Genomic DNA, 13,341 nt, shown 5'->3' on the forward strand with positions numbered 1-13,341 from the left:
TAAGAATTTGCAAAATTTAGGCACAGGATAATTTAATCAAACATGTATCAAACTAATAGAAGTAACTTTCATTTCGAATTGGCAGATATCAATTAACATATTAATCATCTTTATGAACACTGAGAAGCTAAAATTATAAACTAACAGGTTCATCCTTCTTATAATTTATAGTGTGGAATTAATAGTAATTTCAAAACAGATTTAGAGAAACATGATGACTTGAAAAGCTCTTGATTTAAGACTTTTAAAAATGTGCTCACAAACATTGTCCCGTTGCTAAAATATCCTATCAGAAAGTTTTAATCCACATAGACTTTGGTCTATTTTGCTAACATTTACTACTACATTGTTATTATTTTGATTATCTATTCTTGTATTAGGAGATTTTCAAGCACTGTTTCAGAAATTCAGAACATATAAATGCTTTTTAAATAGACACTGATACCCCCTAGTTAGATATGTTCTTCTTTGGCTGCTATCTCAATTACATCATTTACCATAGATGAAGGAATAGATGTTCTGAATCCCTACATATGGAATTGAAAACAATTCTTATTTTACTTTTCAGCCATTTTATGAGTATATCCTATTCCTATCTTTTCCTCAAATCTTTTATTTATCTTGAGTATGTCCCCAGTGACTACCTCCCTCTTGATAGGATTCATGGAGTGTTGAGATGGAATCATGCTATGAAATTCATACTGTGTAATGGTTTTTTTTTAATAAATACAAGGTAGGCATTTTGTAAAGTTTTTAAAGTATATGCAATAAGCATGATCCAAAGCTTGTAGTTTCTGTTTTAAAAGAGTTTAAAGAAAATACTGTATCGTTGTGGCATTGTGATGTTATCATTTGTGTTCAGTGGTTTTAATATATTTCTTTTTCTGTGTTAGGTAAGTCGGATTCTCTGCAAAGCTTGAATCACAACCTGGAAATAAACTGGTGAATTAATGCTCCGAATTCCTTAGGTCTTATTTGGTATGTAGTTCCATGTAATACAACTGTTATAGTGTAGTCAGTTGGTGAGGGCTTAATAAAAATTCGGAGTGAACACCTGGGACATTGAAGTATATCAGAATGGTCAAATTGCTAATACAGAAGAAATATTGGCAAAATAATTTTAAACTGCTACAACAGGAAGGATGGATGCAGGGGGCTTGTGACCACAAGAAAATTATAAACTAAATGCCTTTTTCCCATCCTTGTATTAAATAGGACTACATACTAGCTCCAGGTATGTGACATGTGATGTAACCTAGGTGATAAAAGGGAATGGAAAACAGGATCCGGGGCTGTAGTTACATAACCATCAATTCTTGGCTTGGCCTCATGGTTTTTTCATTTGCACAACTTAGAGGAACTTTGGAACAAAAAGTAAAGCTGTTTTGTTGGTATTGTAAATCTGTTTTTTAATAGATTGCATTTAAAATCCATAAACCTGAAAAGGATTCATCAGAGAAGCATATAATACAACTAAATACTATATACCATACTTTGGTGTCTTTGATTGATTTGGGTTTTGTTTGCCTTCATTTTATACTGTGCTTGTAATCCCCAATACCAAAAAAAAAAAAAAAAAAAAAAAAAAAAAGCAGGTACAGTTACAATGTGCTTTTATCCTTGACAAAATCATACAAAATGTTGGAATAATTTGATAATAAATCTAATTATGTAAAGTACTTTAACCCTGCTTCTATCGAGATACAAAGGCAAAGTCATAACTCTAAACCTAAGGAAACTCATGCTGCCACTGAAAGCACCAATCATGAGAAACAACATAAGCACACTGATTTTTTTTTTGCATGTAAAGCACTTACTATACTTTCTGATGGTCATCTCAGGGTAAAAAAGACATTTGGCCAAATCTTTTAGATAATTGGCTTTGGTTAAAATAATAAATTTCTATTCAAATTATCCTGGAGCAAAATACTCAAAGAAAATTCCAAAATGTAGTATAATTTTCGTTATAATTTCTGTTTGTTAGAGAGAAATGCTATCTGTAAAAAAAAAAAAATAGTCTTTAGTCTTTAGTATTCATTCAATAATACGCCTCTACATTTTTGTTAAATAAAATATACACAAGTATTTGTTGGATAATCATTAGGGATTCAATTTGCACTTGAAATTGCTCCCAAGTGAAATTGAAACATGTTGCAAAATCAAAAAAGGTGCAGGTTTTTAAAGGCACCTATTTAGTGATTACCCCAGCTGCTAGGGTAGTTACGTGAGGTGTGATTGATTTCAAAGCAAAGGGCTGCTGACAAGTTGCTCTTCTTTCACACCCTTCCTGCCACACTCACATACATTTGTGCTCTCAGCTACTTTTTTTTTTCTCAGCTATTCTTATATTATTGTTGGTTATCTGAGAAAAACCCTTTTTAGTTACTCTAAAATAATCTAGGTTCTGCAACAATGAACACAATTGACAATTAGGGTGCATTATTCACAGCTCAAAATAGCTTAACCAAACTTGAGCCCCAGAATGTGACAAAAAGCAAGTGTATGGAGAATTAAGTGACACACAGATTTTGATGGCTTGAGGCAGGGAAGTAGAGACTACAGTTGGACACCCACAGGGCACCAAAGGATGGAGGGGTATGATGGCGAAATTACTTTAATAAACTATAAAATTAAGAGTTCCATTGTCAAGTATGTTGTATGAAGAAAAGACAATGAGTATTTTGGTTACACTGACATAGTAGCCACTAAATGAATATTTGGTAAGTAAAGAAAACTATATCCTGGAAGGCAGAAATAATGACCAAAGGAATGGAATCTCTACAACTACAAGTTACCATTTCAGTTCATTACTAATAAAAATGAAGCAAAAATACTTTCTTACCATGTAGCTTTTGCTTTCCAAAGCATTTTTATTAGTACATATTAATTTTACAGTGGCCACATGCTTACAGTATACTCACTCCCATCTTGCTTTACTTTCTTTTCTTTTCCTTCTCCTCTTCCTTTCCACTTTTTTCCTGTATCTTGCAGACATTCATATTCATATTCATTCTCTGTGTATCTGTGTGTCTATTTGTCTTTCTTTTTCTTAATCCCATATATGAAAGAAAATGTGGTGTTTTGTCTTACTGAATCTTATATATTTCCCTGACTGTAATACTTTCCAGTTCCATTCGTTTTCCTCCAAATGATGCAATTTCATTCTTCTTTACGGATGAATAATACAAATTTTCTTTATCTTTCCACCACTTGGTTGTCAACTATAGCATTTCTACAGCTTAACTACTATGGATAGCACCCAAGTAAATATGGATATGCCAGTATCTCTAAAGTATTTTGACTTTATGTAGACATATATCAAGAAGTGATAAAGCCAGATAAAAGCATAGGTCTAGTTTTAGTTTTTTGCAGAACCTCTATCTGATTTTAATGATTGCTATACATCTACAGTCCCACCAACAGATGCAAAGGTTCCATTTTCCCTAGATCCTTCCTAGCACCTACCAGTTTTTATATTCTTGATAATAGTCTTTCAGACTGGAGTTAGATGCAATCTCAGTGGAGTTTTGATTTATATTTCCCTGTGGTTAAAGATGTTAAACATTTTTAATATACTGATTAGTCACTTGTAATTCTTCTTTTTAGAAGAGTCTATTCAGCTCATTTGTCTATTTGTTTTATATATATATATATATATAATGCTAATAGTATAATGTTATATATATATATATATATATATATATATATATATATATATACATGTAATGCTAATAGTAATACTCCATGAGAAAAGTAGCTAGCAAAGATCTTTTCCCATCTTTAAAGGCTACCTTTTCACTCTGTTCATTTTTTTCTTTGGCACACAGAAGCTTTTTAACTTGGATAATCTCATTTGTTAATTCTCATCAAGAAGAGAGATCTTTACAATCAAAATTACATTACACTGAAGAAAGAAATTTGAGACGACGATACAAGATGGAAAGGCTGTCCATGTTCATGGACTAGCAGAATTAACATTGCTATGATGGCAATATTACTGAGAGTCTTCTATAGATTCAATAAAATCCCCACCAGAATACCAATGACATTCTTAAAAGAACTGGAAAACTATCCTAAAATATATGTGGAAGCAGAAAAGACCCAAATGGCCAAAGCAATCTTATAAGCAAAAACAAAAAAGCTGGAGGCATCATCATAGCAACTTGAAAATATACTACAAAGCTATAGTAACAAATAGCATGGTACTGACACAAAAATTGGGATGTAGAAGATAATACCCAGAAATAAACCTGCACAACTTTAGCCACCTGATCTTTAGCAAAAGTGCCAAAAACATATATTGTTGAAAAACAACTCCTTAATAAATAGTGCCAAGAAAACAAGTTATTCTTAAGTAAAACACTGAAATCAGATCATCACCTCTCATCTTGTACAAAAATCAATTCAAAATGCATCAAAGATCTAGGTATAAGACCTGAAATTCTAAAACTGCTAGAAAAAAAAAAATAGAGAAAGTACTTTAAGTCATAGGCAAAAAATTTTTACATGAAACTCCAATAGCACAGGAAATAATTTTGAAGCCTCTTTACTTCCAGTGTCTCTCCTAACCTTCTTTAGATTCTAAGGAGTAAAAATTCATGTTCTTTATACTTTGTCATGTTTCTAAAGTATGGTAATGACATCAATCTCATGCTTTTGGTGATGAAATATTGTAGAGAACTGAGGCCATTCTGTGAAGGGATCTATTATTTTCTTTAACCGTAAAACCAAAAACTAGTCTGACATGCTCAATATTATTAGAAATACTAAGTTCACATAGGCCCCATTACAAAATATATCATCCTTTTGTCAATATCTTTTCGGTCTCCCCTCTCCAGGCAGGCACCAAGGAAATGAAATACAAGTAACATGGTATAAATTACTCACCCTGGGTCATTAAGAGAATGATTGCTTTTCAAAAAATCAGCAACATGAATGTACAACTAGAAAAGCTTTTTTGTTTTAATAATAGGGTGAAATTGGTTACAGCTTTGGAAAACACTTAAAAATTATTCTGTGATGAAAAGCAATTTTAGAGAACCTGCGAGGCATAGTTCAGCAGATGAATTTCCAGCTCCTGGATTCAAAACCAGCAGATCATTTAGGTGGGTTTTAAATCCAGGATCCAAAAACTTCTCAGACACCCTGTCTCCTCAAAACAGTCACAACATTTTCCAGCTTTGCATAAGAATGAAACAACAATTCCATCAAAAACAACAGGGAATATCAATTACAGACATTTGATGAGTGACAAAGTTATGCAAATTTACAACATCCACGAGAACCCAACGTCAAAAACGGCACAATTTCATCAAGAAAAAATAAAACTAATTTAACAGACGATATCTTGAGTCTCTCCAAACTGGTAGGAAGAAAAATGACCCAGGATGCTGGAAAATTAAGAATTAAATGTAAAATTCTAAAAATATATTACAATTCAGTACATAGGAGAAGTGATCAATGATGAACTAAATCTTATGCAGTTCATATACCAGATGAGATCTGTAAAAGTTCATGAGTTCATATAACACCAGAGATATTGTAAGGAATAGTGCTTTGGATTTTTAAAAAATAATCCCTGATTATAAAATGTGCTAGTACTGTGAAAAATTTTATATTCTGCCCCGTCATCTGCACCTTTCAATACTTTTCTTGCTTAGCCAAAAACTGTATGGGGAGGCTGTCAATGGAGAGAACCTAGCAGTGTCAAGTCTGGCTTTTACAAGCTTCTGAAAAATTAAATCATTGGCAAAGCCAGTGACCAGACAGGTATTTTAGATATCCATATCATTGTATTGAATATTAAGAACAATATGAAATAAGCAAAAAATAGTAAAGAAAGGTAAAATAATTTAAGTAAGATTAAAATATGTTTCTAGGTTTATTAAGAGAATATAAAAAGATAAAGAGTTGACCAGATCACTTTCAGTGTTACCCAACTGAAAGTGCAGTATATCTTTATGTTCAATGTATATGTCATCAACATACATAGAGTGAATGTTCAAATTTTTTTTTAAAAAATTAAAAGGACACATTGTCATTAAATGCACCAGAATCCTCCCACTTGCTCTGAACACAATCCACAGTTCTTGTCATTTTCTGAAGCAGTTCTGGAAGTCCCCTTTTGTGAGTGACTTTATGAGTTATGATCAAAAGTACAGTGACTATGGCTGTTGAGTGCAATCTAACAGAAAAACAGGGTCATAAAAACTGTGTCCTCATCTACTTTTTCATTAGGTCAGGCAGGCACCAGGCAATTTTTGATCCTTCTGCAAAGTAAAAATGACTACGAAACGTGAATCTTTGAATCAGTACAGTACATTGAGGCAGCCCCAAGAATGCAACTAAAGCCATAAAACAAGATTTCCAGAACTGCTTCAGAAAGTGACAAGAAGGATAAGACAAGTGTTCTTGAAGAGAGGGGGAGTGTTTTGAGGGGAACTGAGGCAGCTTTTATTATAATACATTTTTTAAAAAAACATTGAAACATTAACTATTTTTTGATGAAACCTCATAGGCTGATTTCACAGTATTATTTATCATCCTTTGGTGTAAATATCACAGTGACTTATGGAAATCATTGCTTAAGAATATCATACTTATAGGATAAATGTTTGTGTCTCTCCTAAACTTATATGTTGACTTTGTAACTCTTAATGTGAACCTATTTGGAGGTTGGGCCTTTAAATCATAGTGACAGGAGCCATGGGATGAAAAGAATGAATAATAAAAAGAGACTTCAGGGAGGTCTCTTTCTCTCCCTGGCTTTCTCTCCTTCCTCTTCCTCCTCTTCCTCCTCTCCCTCCTCCTCCTCCTCCTTCTCCCCTTCCTCTATCTTCTATCTTTCCTGTTTTTCTTGCTTCTCCCTCCTTTCCTTTCTATCCCTCTCCATCTGCTCTCTCTCCCCGTTCTCTCTATCGTTTTCTCTCTCCCTCTGCTTTCCCCTCATCCTCTCTCTCTCTCACCACCTCTATCAGGACATGAAATGGCTAATTCCTTGATCTCAGCCTTACTGCCTTGCCAATCTCTAAAACAGAGGAACCAGACTTCTGCTAAGCCATCTACTCTACAGAATTTTATTATGAGATCTTAGGAAAGCAAATGTACTTTTTCTGGCTCAATGCTTTGTTTTGAGAATTAACATTCAATTCGATGTATGGACAAGCACAACACAACCTAGAGTCACAGAAATTCAAAACGTGATAAATAGAACTCGTACCAAGTTTAACTACCCATGGAATGCCTGAATATAATATAAAGTGCCTAAATGGTACTGTAAACTGCATTGAAAATCTCTAGTAAGGGGAACTTATTAACAAAATAAGTGTTTAAAGTTGGTCTTGTTTTCCTGCTCTTTTGTATACCTTAGTTTACAGTGACAGGTACAAGACCTACAGAGCTATCTGTAATTTTCAAACTGAAACTGTTTTAACATTCAATTTAAAACATTTTCTGAATTTTCAAATGTCATAGTGCCGAAGGAAAACATCCTCAGATTCTAAATTAAATCACTTGTGTAAACTTTCCTCCACAAAGGCAGGAAAACATTTACCTCCAAGTGTACAATTTTGGATTCTATTATGAAAAAGATGTAAGTGGTGGGGGGGGTAGTTTTGACATTAATGACCAGTGGAAAATAAACTTTTGAAGCCCTAGAGTGATGACTTCTAACCGAGGAAAAGGTACAGGTCTTTTCTCTGATAAAGAATAATCTCCTGCTTAGAGACATTTAATTAAGCAGAAGCACTTTCTTTACGGCAGTGGATTTTGAAGAAGCTAGGAAGCAATGAAATGAGAACTCTACTGTTTACTTTTGGACAAATCTAGGCAACTCAGGCTCTTTTAATCTGAAAAGCTTGAGTCTTTCCACCAAGATGAAAAATTTTGCATTAAACAAATGTAAATAGGAAATCTTCTAGCATCATTAAGCACTGAGAGTTCCTTAAAGTCACAGCACAGTTAATCATTTTCTTTTAGAATGTTTTCCTCCAAGAACAAGGAAATGTTTAATCATATATTTTAATTACCCAAAATAGTCTCCCTTTTGGCTTTGCACATATTTCTCATACCACATGTCTTTGAAATTCAATAAAAGAAAGAAGCATTATGTTAATGGGTTGCTTTCACATTAATTTACAATAAGAAAATTCAGTAACAGACTTGTCTGCCGTTTGGTAGTTTCTATGTGAGTTACCTATTACAATGAGCAACACTATATGATGATTAAAGGAATTCCAAGCTCAAAGCTCTGACACTTTAGTTTGTGTAAAATCTATACAATTAAATATCAAGTAATAAAAGAAATGAGTCTGAACATTCACAGTTCGTTGAATTTACTTTGTGTGTGTGTGTGTGTGTGTGTGTGTGTGTGTGCGCAGCATTTAAACATACCACCTAAAGGACTGGCATACTTCTAAATATATCGTCATGTTTTAGGAAACCTTATTGAGCATATATACTTTCCTTTCCACATATTCATGTTTCACTGTTAAAAGCTGAATAGTAACTCTATAGAAAGAATGAAAGATTGCCTCAAGCATCATAATAGAACCACTGGGTACAACACAAAGCATTCCTTTCCTGAAGAAATGTGTTTGCATTTGTGGTCTCTCTGATGCCTTCAAATGAATGTTTCTACGTCACACATCTGTTTGGATGCTTTCCCCCCCTTGGGTAAATGAACAAAAGGACGTGTTCTTAGAGCTTGCCTGAGAAAAATTAACAGTCTTCTTTCATCCTTTCCATGTGCAGCTTTCTTAGAATCACTCTGTTTACTTGTGCTTTCTTTCATAAGCTAAAAGAAAACTAAAATTTATCATCAATTTTGTACAAGAGGAATCCTTAGTAATTAGGAAAAAAAAGCCTTTACTGCCATCAGCGGCCTGACTATGTTCACTTAAAATGTTGAAAAAGATGATTTAATGGAGAAATTCAAGATCTACTCCTGAATAGAAAATCTTTGAAACAGATGAGACTGTTTGAAGCACTGATCATGTAACTTCATGCTTTTGAAGTGCTTGCCCCAAAAGTTTGATAGTCAAGGCAATTTTTTTTCATTTTCAATTTTTAAACATTTATTTATTGCTTACATGAAAATATCCAGGTACTTGATATTATACCAAAAGGGTTATGTGAATGAAAGGGAAATTTCAGCAACTAAGTCAGAGAATCCTTATCAAATGTCAATTGGGCTACACAAACAAATCTTCATTCACTAGTAACTACGTATAGCTAGAGAAGTAAAAACCAAAGATTTACCACAAGCCTAATCATAATAACACAGTATCAAAATTCAAAGAAAACAACAAAAAGTTGCATGTACACATTTTTAGAAAATAAATCAAAATAAAAGTTACTTACGCTTTTGCTCCGAGAAAGCAAATCACATGTATTTCTCTCCATCGTCGTGTTTTAAGTACTTCACACAGGCACTGGTAATTTCCAAAGTCAGTTCTCTCACTGCAACAATTATCCACTCAAAAGCTAACTGGAATGCTGAAGAAGAAAAAAAAAGACAAGGAAATGTTTAATCGAGTGCATGATTAACATGTGTACTTTGAATGGTGTCTTAGACTAGAACAGTAAATTCTTAAATACTTCATCAGATCAGGCTAAAGTGGTAATGTGCTTAAAGGCAGAAAAATATGCACAAGCAACATTTCCAAAACAGTGTTTTGTAAATGTAAGTTGGAGATTTCTGCCACCATTTGTTTTCAATACTGAAGTCCACCTTTTTAGTGGCTGAAAAAAAAACAGGTGTGGTAGCCACAACCTAGTCACATGTGTGAGTTCAGAAAGACGCAGCCAAATTGTGTGGTGAGCTGATCTTCACTGGGACAGCTAGTGACAGCCTCAGTTTTCCACTAGGGATCACTTTGGTAGTCTTATGCACCACAGAGATGATTTAAGCTCTACCAGAAGGGTCTCAAGGTTAAGCACTCATCCCAACTCTTATGTTCTTAGCACTAAGCCACAGGATCAGGAAGCCACCGCAGGGGCTCATTACTTTAGTCATCACTGTAGTAAGTTCTCTACTCTTTAGTTCAAACAGGTAGTAAAGAATGCTAAGAAATTTGAGAGCAGCTTACTGAGTCAAGCAACAAAGTTGTTATTTCAAGAATTTTCAGAGTAGCTGTCACTTGTATGACATTGATAGCCTCACTAGTTGACCTTCACCTTTCACAAGACATTAGTTAGGAAGGAGACTCTGTTTTGGAAAATAGAGAGAGAAAAAAAGCAAATGGAATAGCTACAAATGTTGTACTCATTTTTGATATTCTATTACATCTGGGCATGAATTGCATATTCATAGAGTATATTTGCATGTGGGCTGAAATGCCTTCTGGAAAAGAACTTACTCTAAAGGAAGAGGACAAGGTGAGTAGACTCAAAATAGTACATGACCAGCCCTGGCATCCTGAAACACTGGAGCCACACACAGTGAAGAGAAACCTCAGCAAGCTCTCCAGCAACCTGCGGTGGCACTCTCTCATGGTTACAAAACCTTGATGTGAACATAAGTGAGTCATCCTTTCAAGACTTCTGAAAATCAAAAGGGGATACTTCTAGGGGGCTAGATATACCCCAACAGCAAAGTGGGGTTAGAAACAGAAATGGAGTTTGTTATTGCTAAGAACAACTCTACATGCAACTTGAGGACACAAAGGATTCAGAAAGACAAGTTTAATGAAAATACTTTCTTCTTCCAAGTTTAGTGAAAATACTTGCTTTAAGCTTAGAGAAAAATGCAGAATCAAAATGTGAGTTGCAAGGCAAAATGCTGTTTCTGTGAGGATGCATGGACTTTTTTTGTTTTTTTAAGAAAATAGGGTTTGGAGAGAGAGGTGAATACACAGAGGGGAAGTTCTCAGCTAGTGCACCTCCAGGAATTTAGCCATCTTTCGAGATTATTTATGACGCTGAGCACTTTATAGTTTCCCAGAAAATGTGGAACTTTGCTATTCACTTCATTTAAGAAGTAGAATAGAAATAGTACAAGCTATGAACTAAATATACCCATGATGAAAAAAGTATCTAGCTAGCTGCTATAGAAAGCTTACATGTTATCAGAGATAAACTCATTCAAATATGTAATTATTCATTAAATAATGAGTACCCTTAGAGGCAACCATGAAATAGTTGCCTGTAGTAAACTCGTAACTCATTGGTTTTTAAGTTAATAAATCAGGCAAATAATATATTTGACCTGATATGGCTTGCTGAATTAATCAAGCTTTTTATAAATATGACTTGAATGCCTTTAAAGACCATCATTAAAAGATATTCTCCTATAGGAATTTAGAACCTATAAAAATTTGAATAGCAAAATGGATTTAATTGAAATCCGATTGCCATAGGGATGGCCTTTCTCAATCTGAATACCTAGAAGGCAGGCAAGCAGCCAAAATTGATTATGTACCTTGCAATCAAATAGCTCTCCACTGGCATTCTGTGTAGCCTCAGATAAGTTACCTGACCTCTTTGTATGAAGGAGAGACAATACTATATATGTATTTTGAGTTGAAGTGAGGTGATGTGCGTAGGAGATTATATGGCATGTAGGAGATATTTGGCTCTACTTATCATCATCCGTTAATACTACCCTTTTAGTCTCTGATATTAACTGGCAAGCAACAACCACTACCAAAAAAAAAAAAAAAAAGACATTCTTATTTCTTGCCTGAAAGTGCTAAACTTCCTAAACTGTAACAAACTTAGGGTAAATATACTTTCAACTAATTACTAGTGTGTCATGTGCCAAGTAATCTCCCACTAGGAAACACCATACATTATTGGGGTCATTTTAGGAGTGTTTAGTAAAAACTATGTAAAAAGATGCAGTAAGGTAGAAGCAGCCGTAAAGGACAGTGCAGCATATGAAGCTGGCAGTGGTGGGGGATGGAGACAGAGGATGGGCAGCCAACAACTGCAGGAAAGGTCTTACAGAGTGGCTATGTTGACAGGGGAGGTCACTCTCCAGGACACAGCTCCAGGCAGCCCTGAAGTGAAGGAGGTGGGGGAAGCACAGATCTTACCATCCTCCTCTCATCTGCTGCCAGGACTCTCCATCAGGCAAATACAACAGAGCCAGAGGGCAAAGGAAGCCGCTGCTCTGCCTCTTCCCAGCCAGGTTTCCAGAGCAAAGCCTCCTGGGCTACAGCCGGGTGGAGTGGGGAGTTGTGGGGGAAACAGAACATTTGTGCCCCACAAATCTGATCTGCAGTCTAGCAGAAGCATTGCATTTTTTGCTACCTAACTCAGCCTAAAATATCTGTCATTTTTCTTTAATCCTCTCAATAACCCTGACATAGAGATTGCTAATACATTATCCCCATGGCACAAAGGAGGAAACTGGCTCTTGAAAGTGAACTCAAGTGTCCAGTAAATAGCAGACCCACAACTCAAACCTCATCTGTCTACCTCCACAGACTGTTTTAATATATGTAGCCCACACTATTTTGCTGCTGATATCATGAACCGATGCATTTTAATTAGCAACAAGCTTTAGCCTCTCTAAATATCAAAGCAGTACCTACACTAAAAGAATGCTGGATAAAATGGTTGATTCTCAGGAAGACAGTTATCTTAGTTCTTACAAACTCTTCCCTCGGCAAAGATAATGGGGTGAGACGACAAAGAAACCATTTCTGCCTACAGGTGCACTAAAAAGAAAACCAGGCAAGCAAACCATGCACATGTGTGATTTCATTATGATAGGAGCTTCCACATAAAAGCTAATTAGGGAGAAGGAAGAGTTCACTCCTGCGGGGAAAATGTTTTAGAAATAAAAATGAAAACAGGAGGCAAGATGAATGATGCTAAAACACTCAGAGAAGGCATCTGAACTGGAGCACCTTTATAAACGTTCAGCTTTGATACAAGGAAAGAGGGTTCAAACAGGTTTTTTTTTCCCTAGAGATTAAGGATTTATACAGGAGGGAGAGCCTTGAACTGAACATCAGGAGAACTAAGTTCTACTTTCATTGCTATGTCATATACATGAGCTATGTGGCACTAGGAAATCTCTTTTCTTTTTCTATCAGTTACTTGCTCCTCTGTATAGTGATGATAACAATATCTTCCCAACCCATCTCACTGGGTTGCTACAGGGATTAATTCGATAAGATCTCAGAAAGTCTTCTGAAAACTATAAATCCCCTGCAAAAATAGTTCTATTTGCTTAAACAACAAATGTGCCAATGCCTGATGACACTCAAGCATAAGAGTGACAAAGGGTTCCAATTATTCTCAAGTATTTCAGAAGTTAGTGTCTATGTTTTATGTATTGCAAAGCAATTGCCTATTCTTCCTTCTGGAACCAATATTGCTTTTGTTCTGCAG

The 13,341-nt window shown here is 35.1% G+C and overlaps 1 protein-coding gene across 12 annotated transcripts in view; it reads right to left on the reverse strand.

The window, feature by feature from the left end:
* The window catches only part of Pde4d (3',5'-cyclic-AMP phosphodiesterase 4D), a 1,361,839-nt gene that overhangs the window by 1,032,442 nt on the left and 316,056 nt on the right, over positions 1 to 13,341 (reverse strand). For all 12 annotated transcript variants that reach the window (XM_063258692.1, XM_063258681.1, XM_063258684.1 and 9 more), the window contains one exon: positions 9,361 to 9,495. In XM_063258692.1, the coding sequence (XP_063114762.1) occupies positions 9,361 to 9,402 (42 nt within the window). In that variant the 5' untranslated portion in view covers positions 9,403 to 9,495. The remainder of the gene's footprint in view (positions 1 to 9,360; positions 9,496 to 13,341) is intronic.

Source organism: Cavia porcellus, unplaced genomic scaffold, assembly GCF_034190915.1.
Source record: "Cavia porcellus strain 051 isolate PalLab524CR breed Dunkin Hartley unplaced genomic scaffold, mCavPor4.1 scaffold_11, whole genome shotgun sequence".
Taxonomy (NCBI): Eukaryota; Metazoa; Chordata; class Mammalia; order Rodentia; family Caviidae; genus Cavia; species Cavia porcellus.